General features: G+C 40.3%; 1 protein-coding gene across 3 annotated transcripts in view; it reads right to left on the bottom strand.

Annotated features, from left to right (window-relative positions):
- Positions 1-17155, bottom strand: part of MAEA (macrophage erythroblast attacher) — a 42024-nt gene extending 24869 nt beyond the window's left edge. For 2 of the 3 annotated variants that reach the window (XM_029960760.1, XM_029960764.1), the window contains exons 1-3: positions 17049-17155; positions 7115-7297; positions 3345-3548 (exon numbers count right to left, since the gene is read on the bottom strand). In XM_029960760.1, the coding sequence (XP_029816620.1) occupies positions 3345-3548; positions 7115-7222 (312 nt within the window). In that variant the 5' untranslated portion in view covers positions 7223-7297; positions 17049-17155. Of the gene's footprint in view, positions 1-3344; positions 3549-7114; positions 7298-15405; positions 15487-17048 lie in introns of those variants that run through there. The other variant, XM_018088469.1, reaches the window with a different exon arrangement.
- Positions 17156-18907: the final 1752 nt, after the last annotated feature.

Below are 18907 nucleotides of genomic sequence, written 5' to 3'. Positions count from 1 at the left end.
AAAATATGAATCTACAGATGAAAGTATGTATTTTTATATTGGTGTGGCATCCCAAGGTCATAACAGAATCAAAATAAGATCATTATTAAGTGTAACAAGCTGCCACTGATGAGCTTATTTGTATGCAATAACAAAAACTTAACATCTAGTTTGTACCTTCAATCCAAACTGTTTTTCACATCAATAGGGAGCCTGAAGACAACAAGAAAAACTTCCACAATAGAATCCCCTTCACCCCATATTTACTCTGGAATAACCATGACATTTCTGTCCTTGACTGTCACCTCTTATTTTAATATTACTCACATTTTGGCTTACTTTCAAGCAGCATTATTTTTCTTTAAAGACATAATACACACATTACATGTTTGGAATTTCTTATATTGCCATAACATTATGCTGTATAAATGCCTCATGCTCCAAGTTATTCCTTACCTGAGCTACTTCATAACTTTGATATTTAAACTTCCCTGTAATTTTTCACATCCAGAATTTCTTTCCCTTCTGTTTGCTTCCTAGTTTATAACCATTCTATTATAAGCTTTCATAGCCTATCATCCCTATGAAGGTAATTAATTTAGAAAATAGCATAAAATTTGTCACAGCCCATCAAAAACTATTAGAATTGGACACTATGGTGCACAGCCAATCTTTGCCAATAATACACAGCAGACAGCTTGCTCAAACATAGGGATGATTTAATAGTTTGCTTTTGGTCACTGAAGCAGAATCTTTTCTGAACTGCTTCCACCCATGAAGCACCTCAGCAGTCTGCAGGTCTCTTCACATTCACAAGCCATGGAGGAAACTTAAAACCAGCAGGCTGAGACTTGCTCCCAGGACTGGTGTAGCAGCTCCTGAGAGATGTTTGGCCTGGGACCCCCGAGCTACAGCTGGAATGGAAAGAGCCGCTTCCTTCGCCTTCCCAAAGACTGCGAAGGGCACCGTGGCCATTCGGCCTGAAACCACAGGAACACAGTCACAGAAGGGATGAAGGTGGGACCTCTGGAAGTTGTTGAGTAGAGGGGCTGGATCATCCCCCTTCTGCTGCTGGTGATGCTCATCCCAATGCAACTCAAACTGCTGCTGAGTTGTCTCTGCCACAGGAGTGCATTGTTGGGCCATGCTCAGCTTATCCACCAGCCTCACCTCTGGCTGCTGGACAAGCTGAACAAAAACACCACCTTTTTTCAGGTTCCTACTTCAGGTATGGGGTCTACCCAGTGGTAACAATATAGTCTTGAGATATTGAGAAAAGACTGGTGGTGGGGACATTGATCAAAATTACAGGTGAGACCAGAGTAAATAAAGATTACTTTGGATGAGAGAATACCATGGCATTTTGTAATCTCTACAGCAAAGTTACATTATTAAACATTAAAGAACATTTCAATGCTCATATCCTTCAGCAAGAAAGGAACAAAAAGAAATGGAGAAGCTGTTTTACTAAACCAGCAAAACCCCAAATTCTGTATAACGACCAAATCCCAGTATCTGATGCTGTAAAAGCTGTTCACAAAGAGGATCACCACACAGTAAGAAAGACTGAGGGAAGCCTGATCCTCATTAAGCCAAAACAAACTTTAATGATGACTAAAATGCATAATTTGAGCAAACTAGAAGAAATACAACCTCAGTGCATTCAACGTGCAACTACGTTCTATGTTATTCCAGTTACTTCAATATTATGCAAATAAAAACTCCCAGGCTTGAAGGCATAAGGTAAATAATCTTATTTAAGACTATCTTTGTTTAAACATAAAATTTCCTATTCAGCAAACAGAATGAAAAGCTTTAAAGCTGCACAAGTGCAATGCTTTGTACCACATGATCTTGCAGTGTATCATGACTGACTTCCATGCTCATGTCTGAACCAAAGGTGAGTGTTACTTAATCAGGCGTAATAGAACTTGCTTTGAAAGTGAAAATATTTCCATAGTGCTTTTTCAGCAGACCTAGCAGGTACAGTAACATGATGATTCAGCAGAGATGAGCTCCTGCTCAAAACAGAGGGAAACATCTACCAGAAGTGGAAGAGCTGCTGACCAGTCAGCTGCAGTTATCCCAGCAGAGCTGCCTTGGGTCTTTTGACTCTCATGCATGGGCTGTATCTTTAGTGAGGCACAGCAGCCTCTTACAGTTGATCTCTTCAGGACTATTTCCTATTAATACTTTGTAACCTACTTCCCCTCTCACTTCTATTCAATCTCTACACGCTGTTTCCTATTTGGTTTGTACTGAAATCGCTGCTGGTTGAACAGGATCAGACCAGTAAAGCAGCCAAGGAATAACAGAGACATGTGACAGGTACACTCATGTTACAAGACAAAGAACAAGTGCATATGCTCTAATTTAACATCAGCAACAAAAATCTCTTTCCCCTCAACAAGCTCAGAGAGCTGTTCACTATGCCACCTAAGAAAGGTGAAGTATGGAAGTCACATAATACAACTCAATTCTCAGCATCTTTACAGACAGAGTTGCAGAAGAGTTGCATCCCTTCTGGAATCAGGAATATCAAAAGAACTTATGATTCAAAGATTGCTCAGGATCAAATAGCAAATGCTACCTAAAATTAGCAGAACGTGATTTCTTTAAATAAACAGCAAATTGTTAAAGAATGTGTTTCAATGTCCCCATGGTTGTCAGAGGACCATGGTGTGGATTCACTGCTCTGCATAAAGAAGCTACACCAAAGTATACAAACTCCAAAGACTTCATAACCCACTGTGATACCAAAGCAAAACCAACTAGTGAAAAGTAAAGCAAATATCATGGAATGGTGAAATAAGCAAAGCAGCAAAACCTTTCTATGGACCATACAAGATAAACTGGCTACTAAAAAACCCAAATTGTATCAAAATATATTTTCCCAAGTAAAAACCAGCTTTCTTCTCAATGCATTAAACAGTAGGATGATACAACAGAACAGTTGCTCCTGCAATCAGCATATGCTGTTCTGCTCAGTCTGGTCACCTACACATATCATCTGAGTGTGGCTAGACAGATGGGAAGCTCCACCAACTGCTTAATCAGCAGCCTAGGGACCTCTAACAAGAAATTCTGTATGACATTTGAGAATTAATCTGAGTTTTAAGAGGGCAAGGTGTTTATCTAAGAGCATTTAATTTGTGACTGAAAACTACGCCTTCAACTTTTACTTATTTAATACGTTAAAACACAATTTACGTCGAGTGAGGCGAACAAGCTCAAGCCTAAAAAGATTAACAGATAAACATCCTAATACATAAAAATAACTGCCACAAGGCTAAAAGCAGCTTTTTTTCTATTTGCCAAGTTGCTCTTTACCCCCACTTTGTCAGTTGGTTCCCACTGCTGCCCACCTCGATGCCGCTTTGCCTCGCCAGCTTTACGGCTGTGTTGTAGTAGCCGCAGCGTAGGAGGTGCTCCACCATCATACGATCCATGCGCTTCTTCTTCCACATGTTGGCAGCAGCTGGCTGGTCACTGCTGTGCTCCTTCAGGTGTTCAATCCTGCGTTTGCAGAGCTTTGCACTTTCATCTTCAGCCTGGATTGATTCAACGGCCTGAAAAGTGAAAATGAACAGTGAAGAGGGATGCATTTCCAATCTCCAGGGTAATTGCTTGTAAGCACCGTTTACATAGCACTCTATGCAGTTACTCCCAGCAGTGTTCTTTCATTTAGAAATACATTTCCTATGGCAGTGCATAAGTTTGAGCACGGCTGGTCCAGTTCTGAGACATTCTTGCACAGAAATAGGTTTTGACTTATTTGACATTATGAATATATACATTTTTCTGCTTGATTTGCAATTCGTCCAAAACCAGCAAAGTATCACCTGCAGCAGCAACTGCTGTAATAGCCTGCAAAGTGCTTTGTGGGGGTTTGCAGTCACCTGGGCCAAGCATTTGAAAGCAAAATTTCCACCTCTAACCTATGTATGGCTCCTTCCTCCAGCAGCTGTCCTGCTGAATTAGTTCTACTGAGGAGTGATGCAGAGTAAACCCACATTACTTCTAATACACTGGAGCCATTTTAATCAGTCATGCAATAATGAAAATTATACAAACAGTTGGCCTCCCGGCACCTGTGTTGCAAGGACCTAAGAGTAGTTTTTTAAAAATCATCAGTTTTGTTAAAGTGGTACTATTTTCTTTAACTCTGCTGCTGTGGAAGCATGAATCCACTGCTAGGGAGCCTTACTTAGGAAAATACATTTGCCTAGGGGAATGACTTTTTAAAAGCAACATATAGGCATATCCAGCACGAAACACACACCCCAACACATCTCCACAATTTTTTTTTTTATTAAAAAACAAGCACTCAGCTCATACTTGCTTCCCTTCAGCCTTAAAGTTTCATGGCTGAATGGTTGTGCTGCCGATTTTTCCAGGCAATTTTATGACAGACACCTCGTCACTCCAAGCTTGCTGACTCAGTGCACAGCACGTGATAACTCAGGGTCATGCCAGGCTACAAGAACTCCAGAAAGTTGGCAGTACCTTTATATGCTTGCTAAGGTAAAGGCAAACCAGCAGAGGATGGTTAGTACCTTTCCCCCCTGGAATCCATCACCAGTGATGCAACTGCAGGTTGGGTTGCCTTGTGGTGACTTTAAACTCGCTGGCTTGGGTTTGAATAACTGCACAGGAAAGGTACAGGCAGGTCTGCCAGCCCAGCACAGCCCAAAGCACCTGGCGGGCTTTTGGCAGCCCCCCTGCACTCTGTGCTGACACAGCTGCCTTCCCAGCACTCAAGTTATTCAGGCTACAGTGTCATTCTTGGATAACAGCTCCAGCCCCGGCAGCACAGGTTGGTTCTAGTTGTGTTTACAAGGCCTGCCTATATAGACATTTTTTCTGGAAGGATCAGTGTTTGAAAAGCAAAGTGAAATAAGAGAAAACTTGTGCAAGAAACTCCCACCAAAAATTTGCCCCAATTAAGCCTGACTGATCTGGCCCTTGATACCCAGCTCAAGTATCTAAAACCTTAGTCACTATACACGAATCTTTTACTAAAATCCATGGAAACATTTGTACCTTGAGTTATTTTTATTACTGAAATCTGAGTTCTATTACTGAATTTAGTTTTATTTTGTAACACACAGTTTGGAGATAAGTACTTTAAGTTATAAACTGAGTCTTTTGCCATTCAGCAAAGAGTAACTCAAGCTAAAGCTCGCTTTCACTTTTTAGATGTCTGCAGTGTTACCAGATGTGAAGGTAACCTTGAGAAATATTCTGAATAGAACTAAGAGAATTCAAGCCAGCCAGGCACAAAGGTTAGACCCTTTCTCATTCCAAAGGGCTCTGCTTATATGGGTTTGTATCTGGACTTACACAGCTCTTGCTGGGTTTTTCATCCTTCTAGCACATTCAGAAAGGCTACAGATCCTTTTCAAAACTCTCTGAACCAAGTCTATCTGGACCTGCCCTGCTGGACATTAATAGAAATTGAGGGAACAAGCATACTAACAGGATACAAAGGGAAAAACACAAAGGCCTAGGTTTCCCCAGGATCATTTTCAGAACCCAAGAAACCTGCTGTGTTGAAAACCTCTCTTAAAAGAGTGAGTAAGGTGTTAAATAAAGGAACCATCTAATTCTATTATGGCCACCTCAGCAGTTCATCAGATCCTTGTCTAAGCACAGGAGGAAACAGAGATCCCACAGGGTCCAAAGGCCCTAAAGAAAACAATCATTTTGCTTGGGGCAGAGATTACAGAGAAGACAGTTGGGATGAAGGGTTTGGAACAGAAACAAGACCTTTGTATTTCAGAAGACTTTTACTGTTAAACAAATTTTTTTTTTTTTGCCTTTTGTTATTTCTGAGCAGCTACAAGATTCTCCAGTCTTTCAGGCAATCAAAAACAAATGAGCAATTACATTAAAATGGAGCTTTGCACCCAAAGCATTAAGCAATGCCTTCAGACACACCCCCACAGTCAGCAAAGATTTAACAAGTAAATAACTTTTACTCCTCCACATCATTACTACACACCTACAAGCAAAATCCAACACTTCTCTCAGAAATAGCACTTATTTCTTTCTGTAAGTAATGGAGAAGTGAAAAAAACCCATATCCTTCAAGACCTCTTTAAGTCTCACAATCCAAAGATGAAAAGAGTAATTAATTTATGAAGTCTTTTGCAGAAGAGCTTTTCAACCCAGCTGACTTGTTCAAGCAGAAAACCCCAAATCAACATACGTGACAGTGTTATTTTCATGTTACAAAGCTCCAAGGTATTTTGATGCTTCACTTAATACTGTCTCAAGATTTATATCTGTTGGTTATTTCATTTAAGTTTAATGAAATGACTCTGCTACTATGTTTCATCTGTTTATTTTTGGAGAAGCACTGCTTTAAAGTCAGGCGACAGAGCTATTTTCATTTTTCTGCAAGACTTGTTTCAAGTAAGTGTTCTGATGACTCTCAAGATGAATAATATTCCCATCCAAAATAAGGATGGCTTATACTTCTTTTTCTAAGAACATATACATCTTTTTCTAAGAAAGATGTGATAAAGGCATGAAAGGCTGGCTGTATTTTGTTCAAGCTTAACAGTTAGGAGCAGGTTATCTTGCCAAATTTTGTTTAAAATGCTCTTAATATTCCCTAGGAATCTTTCAGCTTGCAAGTTTAGTGTTTATAAAAAAAATTTCAAGTAACAATTCAGGACAACTCGCACTTTCTTCTGCAAGGAAGCCTCAACACTGCATACATCTATTCCTGTACTGGAGGTCAAACATTTTTCAGCTTCATCTTCTACCTGTTTCGCTCTTTGAGTGATCAATTAATGCTACTGGCACAAAGCCTTCCATTAGACAAGCAGGAACTCATACAAATCAATTAATTTTGCTACTATTTCTTTTTGTGGGCAGCAAAATTCCTTTTCAGGACTAAAAATACGTATTAATTTTACCTCTCAACAGAGGTTTGTTATGCTTAGTGGTGGAACAGCGAGTCACGTTTCACAAGCACAGCAAAGCAAGATTTCAGTGTGCATTCCAAGGCTTCATTTGAAGTGCCAGTAACACTGGTTATCTGGAGAAGAAAACCCGAGCAGACAGCACTGCAGAAACCTGGTTCTGTTCTGCAAAGGCCAAGCAGGGAAGGTAGAACACCACTTACCTTGCGTTTCAGGACGCTGAGCTTTTCAACTACTCCATCCAGGAGACTGACAACTGAGTCCACAGCAGGACAACTGCTCAGTGTCTTCTCCAGCTCTGCCACCACCATGGTGACGTGGCTGGTCTCCCGGTCGATGTTCTTCTGTGCGGCCCGGAATCGTTTGTTCAGTGTTTCGTACGGCACCTGCACGGGAAAGAGCAATCATCAGAACTTCTCTATTTAAAACAGTCAGGTCCTCTAGAGTTTAGAGAGACTGATGATTTCATCTGATGCACCCCCAAAGCACACCTCGGTTCCAGGAGACTAGAGGTCATCAGTTGATCTTGAGTTCTCGTATCAAAGCCCTTATTTAAGGCTTCTCAGCAAGGACCTGACACTTCAAAGATTATGAAAAAACGACAGGACATAAATACTGTAGTTTCTTTTCTGGTACCAGTTTTACCTATCCTGCTTTGGCTGTGGCAAGCACTGATGGAAACAGTCCAGGGAGAACAGAAAGCAAAGACAAATGAGTCCCTACAAAAGGAAAGCTACAAGTTAAACTACAACCAAGAGATCACCCTTCAGCACTTGATTTTTTAAGTTTACATTTCTTTCCTTCAGGAATTCATTAAAGAAAGAGTTACCTTTGAGAAAGCATCTGTAATGCATATTGGCTACTAAAAAATGTATATATAGTACACTAACAGTTATTCATGAAACCTAATAGGACTCCTACATACTTCTGCCCACAAAAGATTACTTTTGAACATTACTTCCCCTGGGACTACAAGGAACACCAAGAGAAATTCCATGTAAATTTTCATTTAGTGATAAAGCCCTGTATGACTAAGTTGGTTAAATTCCTCTCAGCCAGGCTTCATTCCTGGGTGAGATCAACCAGTCTTGGAGGTCTCCTGCCCTACTTGTTCCACACCTTTATGGGACAGTCATATCTAAACTGCTACTGATGGCAATTAAGGACACATATTATGGGAGTAGTCTACAGCCTGGTGAATGATTTGGGAAAAGCTTCCAGTAAATGTTAAGCTGCTCCCATCATGTTGTTTCCACTACAGTGACAGAACAAGCAATTTGGACAGGAAGGTCTATTACTTCACAGAAATGGGAATTTTAAAAAACATTCCAGCATTGTACACTTAATTAATCTGAATCTTTTATCTTGAAAAACTCCCTGAAAGTTCTTTCAGGTAGTTATGATAACCCTGATTGCTTTTCCATTAATCAAAGGCATAATTTCACCAGCAATCAGATTATACACGTTAAAGGTAAAACAGGAAAGGCGAATCAGTGCTCTGTTTGGTACCTATCACATTTATGTTTGATTACAAATCTTTCAAGCATATAACTTCTAATCAATTATATCAAGGTCTCCATTTTCCTCACTCTAATCTTTCGCATGCAAGGAAGTGTCCCCAGGGGCCACACTCCTTTTAGGCTCCATTAGGAAAGAGGTTACTCCATTAATCACTGCAGTCCCCTATTAGAGAACAGTTTGGTTCAGAGTAAGCATTTGCTTTCCAAGACTTTGCATGACCTACAGTAGGTTGTTCTTATTTGTAGTAGAAATGTAACACAAGGATACTCCTGATAAGATATGAAAGGGCTCTCTTCTTCTTCTTCCTCTCAGGAACACTGAAATGATCTATTTAATGGGTTTTGGCATCTCAAACTAAGAACTGAACAAACGTCAGAACAAGCCTTTAGCACAGGAAGCATCAAGCTAAAACAATTATTTTCCTTATACATCTTGCCCTAAAATCCCAGCAGTACACCCACCCAAAACTCAAACCACACAAACCATCACAATTAACAGGCTTCAACGCCTACTTAGTTGCCCACATAACCATCTTTTATTCGATCTACAACTCTCATTCCTCCATTTCACAAAAAGTAGGAAACATTTTAGAGCCTCATAGACAGAAGGGATGTTTTGGGGGGCCATTATTTTGACATCTCAAGCTTTTGAACACGGAAACTTATTTCCAAGACTTGATGCCAGACAGCATTAAGACAACTTTTTCGCTTTCCTCCCCCTGCATTTTTCTTACTTACTGTTCACTGAAGAACATTTCTGCAAGTATTTTGTTAATCAGCTTTCCATGCCACACTGCAAAGCTACATCAATCAAAACTTGCACAAGCTACTACTTTTTGACTACAGGAAGTGCTTTTGTTAAATTTTGAGCAGGACACAGATCTAGTCAGTTTGAAAAAACGTCCCTGTTTAATCTCCCTTTTCCCTAGTTCCTTATCTGCAGTTCCTATTGCAAGAGCAATAACAGCTCCAGTTTCCTGTGCTCTGTCTCTTTAGTGTGCAGATTTCTGGCACAGTTTGTGTTCATATGACATTTAGAACAATTGAACTTTCATTTTCAGCTGGCATCATTATATATCATTTAGAATGCATCTAGGTGCAATAGGTTTTTGAATATTGTTTTATTTTTTTTCCCCTCTACCCTAAAAATGATCTGACTATCCTGTGTGGAAGAGGCTGTGAGTTGAACTGCTCTGCCATATACTCTGAGAAGTAAATAAAAAACATATTGCAAAACATAACTTTAGTGTACCAATAACAAGGGAAATGAAAGGTACAACGAAATTATTTGCATAACTGAAGCTGGCAGTAAATACTCTTTACCACAGCTTTTCATAATTTGCACAAGCACTTGTTTCTTACTATAGAGCCATCACTTTTTAAGACAATATTTGTAAATTGTCCCCAGGTACAGCTTTCACACTCTCTTTACAGGACTAGATTCTATGGATGCCAAAATTTAGAAATTGCAACTGCTACATTCCTTTCAGAGAAAGCATTTTATCTCTACTTTGCATCTTGATCCACTGGTTCTTTTGTTACTCCTACAGTTCCAAGGCTCCAAAAGATTCTGCTGCCCAGTACTGGTTTGCTTTACTGCAGAACTCTTCAAAAGTTACAGGCTCTGTACCAATAAGTTCATTTTCCCCCTCCAATAATGAAAGTAAATGGAAGGAGAACATAAAGTTTTCTGGACAATGCAATTCTAAAAATTCTTAATTATGGTTCACTTTAATTTTCAGTTCCTGTTTAGAAAACAGTGAACACCAAACTTTTTGGATCAAGAGACAGGTGCAAAATTTAAATATCATTAGTTGTTAGAGACCTTCAATCTTTCCTGCCAGTACCATTCTGTGACCCAGCCTGAATTACAGAGTCTTTAGGGGAAAAAGTGACCTACAGAACTCTGCCTAGGGAAGCATTACCTTAAGAAAAAAGAATGAGTTACCAAACATCAAAAAAATTTGAAATAAAGCAGCAAGTACTGACCAGAATGTGTTCTGTATAAGCACAATACCAACTTGTCTGACTCGTTAGAGCTTGAAAAACCACACCCAGCTGGCTCATACCATGAACACACAAGAGGATACAAAGGAGAGTTGTAAAATACTGGTGGGCAGCACATTTAAATCCAGTGTCACTAAACAGATTCTGCTCCTTTTGTTCATCAGCTTCCACAGCTGCAGACACATTATTCAACTTCAGCATGTACTAAACCAGGTCCAACTTAAATCTAGTGAAAAGGAATTTGACTGAAGTTAGAATAGCCTACACAAGGGGTAAAATTACAGTAACATAAGTTTTTCCAAGATCAAAATTTTGCTGTGATATGAAGGAAAGTCTACTTGGTTGGAGGCTTCTGCAAATGTAGTGTGTCTGTTTCCAGGTGCTAAATGCCAACAGAGAGGCAGAGAAAACTGATTAACCTGATATTTTCTTCATTTCAGGAGTTACTTCACTCTGGTTTTAGAAAGCCAGAAAACTGGTGTGCTCTCCCAGAACACGCTCCAGTAACCTCTAGCTGTGGAGACAAGACTTAGGAGAGGATCCTTCTGGATCTACAAGCTTGAACTGGTGGAAGAGGAGGAAAGACTGCCCTGAGAGCCACATGTTGGTTGTGGAGTGCAGGCAGTAGAAAGCTGCAGAGCTCAGGATGTCTGAGGTAGTTTTTAAGCACACACTCAACTGTGATGTTTACTGCCTGGCCTTCAGCCCAAGAAGCCCATGAATGCCAATAAGGTACCAAACCAAGACTGAAAGTTCTAAAATCATGGAGTGGCTAAAACTGTTCAAATTGGGCAACTATAGGCAAACTTTTCACAAGCTACATCAAATGTAACTTGAAATACCCTTAAATATAGTGAATTTAATACTAAATACATTTTCATTAAAATACAGTTTTCAATAATCACTAAGTGATTCCATTTTCTTGAGTTTTTTGAATACATATTAAAACTAGGGGGGGAAAAGCCAGCATTAAACGCTTACATATATTGTAACCTGATGGTTAGCAAACTGAATACACTTCTCAAGTGTTAATTATCAGCCTGAAAATAAATATTTAACAAAATATAAACAATATGAAGCCAACTGCATCCTGAGCTGCATCAAGACAAGTGTGACCAGCAAGTCAAGGGAGGTCAAGGGAGGCTTCTGCCCTCGTGAAGCCCCACCAGCAGTGCTGCATCCAGCTCTGGAGCCCCAAACGTGAGAAAGACATGGACATGGAGCAAGTCCAGAGGAGACCACAAAGGTGATCAGAGGGCTGGAGCACCTCTCCAATAAATACAGGCTGAGAGAGCTGGGGCCATTCAGCCTGGTGCAGAGAAGGCTCCACGGAGACCTTCTAGCACTTTCCAGTGTCTAAAGGGGCTACAGGAGAGCTGGAGTGGGGCTTTTGACAAGGGCATGGAGTGACAGGACAAGGGAGAATGGCTTTAAACTGACAGAGGGCAGGTTTAGATTAGATACTAGGAAGAAGTTCTTTACTGTGAGGGTGGTGAAGCACTGGAACACGTTGCCCAGTGAAGTTGTGGATGCTGCATCCCTGGAAGTGTTCAAGACCAGGCTGGATGGGATTTTTGAGCAATCTGGTCTAATAGACATGGCAGGGAGGTTGGAACTATATTATCTTTAAGGTCCCTTCAAACCAAACCATTCTGTGGTTCTAAACCAGCCAATCCATTACACAGCATCCTACAATGCATATTGTTTTCACACTCATCATCAACATTTTAATGAGATTCTTCATTTTTCTTTTCAAGGTTTTCTAAATGTATCTATGTGCACACACTTAGTACTCCATCCATTAATCAAATAAACAGAAATAGCAGCTGATCACACTCTCACCTCAGCTCTTGCTTATCTCTACAGGCTCACAGAACACTGGCTTTACAAAACTTGCAACAAGAACATACCATCTATAGCCTTTAAAACTATCCAAGGGGACAGGAGAATGCAAATCCTTTTCCACTCACAGAAGTTCGTTAATTATGGTGATCAAAGCTTAAAAGGCTTTGCTACCTCAATGGCATTTATGTTGGTGTAAGTCAGACATTCAGACCGGACTCAGGCTCCTTTTAGCACCTTGAATTCCATTAGGCAGCTTAACGGCATTTCGAGAACGTAGCGAAGTTTTTGCCTTGTTGCACATTCACAGCTTCTCCAACTGACACAGTCACTCCCTCATTAAGCACCTGTGGTTTCCAAACAAATTGGATACATACACTGCCCAAGGGCTCTCTGCTTGGGGGAGAGTGCAACAGAACAGAACAAACATGAACTGTGGCAAGGTCTTCTTTGCAGAGGTGTTGTGGTCCTCCAGCCACCAGGGAGGAAAAGGAGTCACAGCTAGAAATCCAGCACTCATTACCATCAGAGCCAACACTTAATTCATCTAGAGTTCAAATAAGTAACTGGAACTACAAGGGCTCTATAGAAACAGGAGAAGCATAAGAAAGATGAAGAAAAGCATCTACAGAACTGAGTTTGTGACCCAGCAACAAAGGAGAACAGAAAGTCTTAGTTCTACATGCCTTGTCTTTACTGGTAAGGTCTTCTCCTTCCTGATCATCTATGAGCAACTGAGTCTGGGGAGAGAGGTACTATTCACACAGGAGGTCCAAAGCAAGCTGAAGATACACAGGTACATGGGAGCAAAAGGGAAGGAGGGAGCTCACAGATGACACTGCAAAGCTGCTACCACTGCTGGAATGTCATGGTGAACAAGGGAAGTTGTCAGGGACTGAAAAGGGCAAGCTTCCTACCTCTACTCCAAAAAGAGAACCCGGAAGATCATGGAAACTACAGGCTGGTCTGCCTCATCTCAGTTCTTGGGAAAGTTACATTAAAACAAAAATTCATATGGAAACCATTTCCAAGCTTATAAAGGTGACTAGGAATAACCAGCCCAGATTTGCCATAACCAGCTCAAGCTGGTGATGGATAGTGATGGACTATCTCTGAATGGCAGGAGTGCACTGGCAGCCCTTAATAACAGTATTAGTGAGGTTTTTCACACCACAATATCCTTGTAGCCAAACTGGGGAAATGTGGACTCAATGGCTGGAATACAAGACAGGTTAGGGACTGACTGGAGGGCCAAGCTCAAACAATAATGGTTGGGGGTTCAAAAGCTTCCTGGTGGCCAATTACAAGTACTGCTTGATTCCCAAGGAATGTTATCAGCTCCAACATACATGTGTCACCTTCACCCATCGGCGCTATGGAACACACAGTCAGAAAGCTCACAGAGTGAGTGCAGTGCTTGGCAATGCTGGGGGCAGATCTGCCATTCAGAAGGAACCACAAGCTGGAGAAACACACCAAGAATTCCGTGAAATGGAATCAAAGGAAAAACCAGGGCCCTGCACCTGGCACAAACCCACCTTTAGCACACATTGTGGAGTAACGGGTGAGGATCACCTCTGCAGGAAAAGGTGCAGAGGTTCTGATGGACAGCAGGTTGGACATGAACCAGCTACAGACTCTTGTGGCAATGAAAGTTCACCACATCCCAGGCTGCATTGGCAAGACTAAAGGCAGTGGGCTGAGAGGAATGATTGTTTATGCTCAGCACTCCTGCAGACTCATCTGGAATACTGAGTCTGGTTTTCAGGTCATTTCCCCCTCCTATTAAAGAAGAGATGCTGACAAACTGGAAGGAGTCCAGAAGGCTGCCACCACAACAGTGAGCTGCTTGGAGGATACAAAACCCAAGAGAAGCTGAAAGAGGCAGGCTTGTTTTACTCACAGAAGTGAAGGCTACAGGGAGTTGGGAGCTGATAGAAGGTTTCTACTACCTAAAGGTGAAGGTCATAGGTAAGAGCCAGCCAGACTTCTCTGAGTTAAAGAGCAAAAGGGAAGGAGGCAGTTGACAGCTTGCACTGAAGAAAATTCCAGTTGGACATAAAGAAAAAAATATTTCAACCAGGAGAATTGGTAAGCACTGGAACAGCAGCTGGCAAGGATGGAATCTCCACCCTTCAAAACCTTCAGAACTAGGCAGGGCCCTGAGCAACTCAGATTAGCTTTGAGGTTAGCCCAGATTCAAGCAGAAGCCTGAATTACAGTGTCTGCAGGGGTGCTTTCTTACCTTAATCTTATTACTTCATCTCTAAAGGGACTGAATTATAGATCCCCATTGCTAATTTAAACCCCAAATGCATTTCCATATGAAGAACTGAATGGCCATATTGCCTAAGACCAAAAGTCCTCCTCTGTCATCATCTTTTCTTGAGCCAGAGATGGGAGTTTAATAGTAGAAACACCACAGAGTGTTTCTCACCCATGAACTCTGCTGGTTGCTGTTGACCCAACTTTTAGCACTGCAACATCCTGTGGTGAGATGTTTCACAGCCTCACAGTGTGTGAAGAAATACTCTTTGGTTTTGACTTGTCAACAACCAGCCTCATTTGAAACTCTTTTGTTCTTGTTTTGGAAGCAAAAATGGGAACGCACTTTCTCCCACATACTTCTCATGTATCTTGAGATTGAAAAGGTTCTTTCTAAACTATTCTTTGAAGACAGACATTCCATATCTCTAATCATTCTTGCCCTCCTGTTGACATTTTCCAGTTCTAGTACATCCTATTTCAGGATGAGGGAAGGAAGAAAATAAGAGTAACTCATACTTCTTGAGAGAAGCAGCAGCCATGGACTTTCATTGCTATTTAATGAGGTTCTCCATTCTTCCCTTTCCCAACACTTCTGTCCTATGTTTGTCTACATTAACCCAACCACTCACAGGAAACATTCACTACAACCTCAAGATGCCACTGAGCAATGATAATCATTTCTGACTCAGTTATTTTATATATATATAAATATATGACTGGGATTACTTTTCTTTCCACCACACCTAAACACTATATCACACCACACTAGCATATATTGAATTTGATCTATTTTAACATCCATTTAGTCTCTCATTCTTCTTCTCGAATGCTTCACACTTGGGCTAAATCTGTAATACCTTGATTATCTCAGTATCATCAAGGAAACTGTTCCATCTCAGCACACTCTCTCTCTCTTCCAGGCTGCTCAATCAGTTGAACACCAGCCAGACCAGTCGAGAAGCCAGCAGAACCCTGACACCAACCTTCCACCGTTACACAGGTTGGCTACCAAATCTTGATGGTTGTTTTTTATCTTGCCCAGTACCACACAAGGTACTTCCCACATAAGGACTTCCGTGTTCTTCCTTGCAAGAGTTCCTGGTAAGGCTTATCTCCAAAAAACACTCAGTAATGCGAATGAACTATCAACCAAATCCACCTCACCACCTCCCTTAATATTTTAAAAAGACTCCAGTATTTTTACATGGCATGCCCTTTTCAAAAGTCACATTTAACTGATGTACATTATTCTATACTTGATTAGTAAGGACAGTATTTCTGCATCAATAAGCCACTGGCTGGAAGGGAAAAATCAATTACATATATTAAGAATCTCACTAGAATTTTACTTAAGAAAGAAGCACTGAAACAGTCTTATACTTTGTATTCCTTTCACAGCTATCCAACAAAATCCTCAGACTACTCCAGCATTTATCAGAGAGTTTCCAGAAAATTAGGGGGAGGACTGGACACAGGCTTATTTCTCAAGCCAAATAAGCTTTTTATAAAAAAGCGTTACATCCTGCATTTCTACTCCTTTAGAGGTGCAGGATGTTAGGCCAAAGTGTAATGGCCACTGGGTGAAACTTCAAATATCAGCTTGATGCTGCCCACAAGTTTTTCCAACCGGTACAGAGCAAGATTGAAAGACTGAACTACACCTTTCTTTCATGATTAAAGTTTTGCAAAAAAATGTAAGCCTTTAACCTCCCCCAAGGCTGTAGCCTTACACTAGACCTTTAGGTCACATCCTACAATAGGCTAATTTCCTTCTTTACTTATGCAGATTCGAACCTAAAAAACTCCAAATAAAAATGGAAACTACAACCCAGTCAATCTCTTTCAGACCACAACATTAATCAAAAAGAGTTTCTACCCCACAGTGACCACACATTGGAAACTAGTTCAGATGCAGCAGAAAAAAGTAAAAATCAGTTTTTATAGTATCACTTGATTGTTGGAAATTACAGAGTAAAAGTGAGACTTCAAAAAAGTCATCACTATTGAAGGAAGAATTATTTGGCAGTGAAAGTAAGACCATTTCCCAGAGGCCTGTCAACAGGAATTTTCAAAGGTTTATTTTCTAAAAACTGATTTCACAGAAAACAGTGTAGACAACAGAAACAAGCATCTTTTACACAGGTTTGCAGTTCTGTAAAAGAACATCCACTTTCCTTCTGTATTTGAAAGAAAGAAGTTAATTGGGTCTAGCTTTACAGCAGCACCAACTCATATGCAGGGAACTTTTAACTGTATATCCTGACTTTACAGATGTCTGTGTGAATCATCCTTCCTCAGTGTTACAGTCTCCTGGCTGAAAGCAACCCTTTCCCACATAAAATGTGATTTTTAAAAGACACAAATACCCACATTGTGTATATTCTCAAATTAACTCAGTCATGGGCAGGAGGAATCGGAAAAATGTTATCAAGTACATGAAGTCACATAACTAGTGGGAAGAAAAAAAAGTTTCAAGAAATATAAAATAAAAGAGTCCTACCAGATTAGGTGGGGGGGAACCATTACAGAACTATGCTCTCCTTTCAAGGGTCAGAAAAATGATGTGCTTCCTCTCCTCAATTGTGTTAGCTTATAACACCTGAAAAGCACCAGAGATTTGTATGAATCTACAGGTCTCCAAGACAATTCAGTTGAAGACTTTCTGAGGTATAAATAAGCTTTTTCAAATGCCATGTATCATGCCCTTCCATGAAAGCCACAGACAGGTAGGGAGCAGAAAGAGAAGTGCAGGGAGGAAGTTGCCTTTCAAAAAACTAGAAGCAAAGACAACTAAGTTCTACTTTGGGAAAGAGGAAGCATGGCAACATGGAGAAAATAAGCATCTCCTGGAGAGTTTTAATAAACAAACAGTGTCAAGAGGAAAAGTAAACCCTGCAAGAAACACCTTTGAGCATTAAGCTGTTTCCTTGGGACTAGAGTAGATCACCATGCTCACCTCCAACAAAACAGAAGTAGAGGACATCTATTAGATGTGATGCCATTTGAAAAATGAGGTAGGATACAATGAACTACTGAACATTTTCCCTCAAACCAACAACCATTAAGTATTTCCATGCAGAATTACTGAAATTCTGTATTTTTATATACTTCATTTTTTCCTCTACAACTCTTGGATTATTTCAGAACAGAGTCAGCATCATTATTTGGCACTGAACTCATCCAAAATGTAAATGATATCACCACTTATTCACAGAGTGAATTCTTCTGATGACTAGCTCTTATCAATTCCTTGAAATAATACGATTTTCTTTGTTCTAGGCAAAATCCAAAAAGGAAAAGAAAGTTACAAAAAGGAGAAGCAGTATATTTCAGTAATGAGTGGCTTATAATAATGTCTAGATTTAGGTTTAATTAGGTGAAAGCATTAATATAAACTCTTGAAGAGACATAGATCAACACAAAATAATTTCATAAGCCTAAATGCAGTTGCAAGTAATTTGGATTTTTTAAAAAATAACTCTTTTTAAAAACAGTTTCAGTGTTTTTGAAGTGTAAAGCTTAGCAGTTTGCCTTAGTTAAAAACAAGTCAGTTTTACAACTCGGGGAGACAGTACTGTGTATTCTAGAGCAGCTGTGTCTAGAAAGAAAGTATCATTATATTATTCAAAGCTGCTACTTCAATACAGGAGAGAATTAGCAGCAAAAAATCTTGACTATCCATCTGCTACACACATACTTAGTCAACAGAAGCAATCATAATCCTTCCAAATATTATCCTTTTACACAAACTGCAAGTAACTTATTTCTGAATACATTATGAACTTTTGAACAAGGCTTCCTACACGAAAATTAAGCCATTTTACAGTCACAGAAGACTGTCTTGCATCCTTATGTAAGCAGGTTGAAGCCATTTTAGAGCCCTGTCTAGAGCCAGCCGCGGGACATCAGAGGCCAGTCCTTTCCAATGCACTTGTTTGTAGCTGCCATCCTGGTCTCATGCCCTCAAAACACATTTCTTCTCTTTTCTTCTTTTAGTAGAAATATTGGAGTACTAACATGAACCTAAGCATTGCTTCCTGTCCAAAGCAGCAGCTGAGTTCCTCAGCTAAGGTCACACAGCACGTTTGTGTCCTGAGAGAGTCCCTCCGTCTGTTTTGATTCTCCTTTCTTCTCCAAATATTTGTTCATTTTAATCACAGTACCACCTCTTTGAATGAGAGGTCATCATCCTTCTGTGTGTTTGCACAGTCCAGACACCATGGTACTGGCTGGAACCTCTAGGCTAGAGATCCCATGTCCAATCAGATTGCTCCCAAAATAATCTAGTCCGGTTGAAGTGACAGCATTTCTCTTAAGACAAATAATTAAGGATTACTGATTCAAATTAGGAGACCTGCA

Source organism: Manacus vitellinus, unplaced genomic scaffold (genome assembly GCF_001715985.3).
Source record: "Manacus vitellinus isolate BGI_N305 unplaced genomic scaffold, ASM171598v3 scaffold_0_pilon, whole genome shotgun sequence".
NCBI classification, from domain to species: domain Eukaryota; kingdom Metazoa; phylum Chordata; class Aves; order Passeriformes; family Pipridae; genus Manacus; species Manacus vitellinus.
This window is presented reverse-complemented; position numbering and strand designations above follow the sequence as displayed.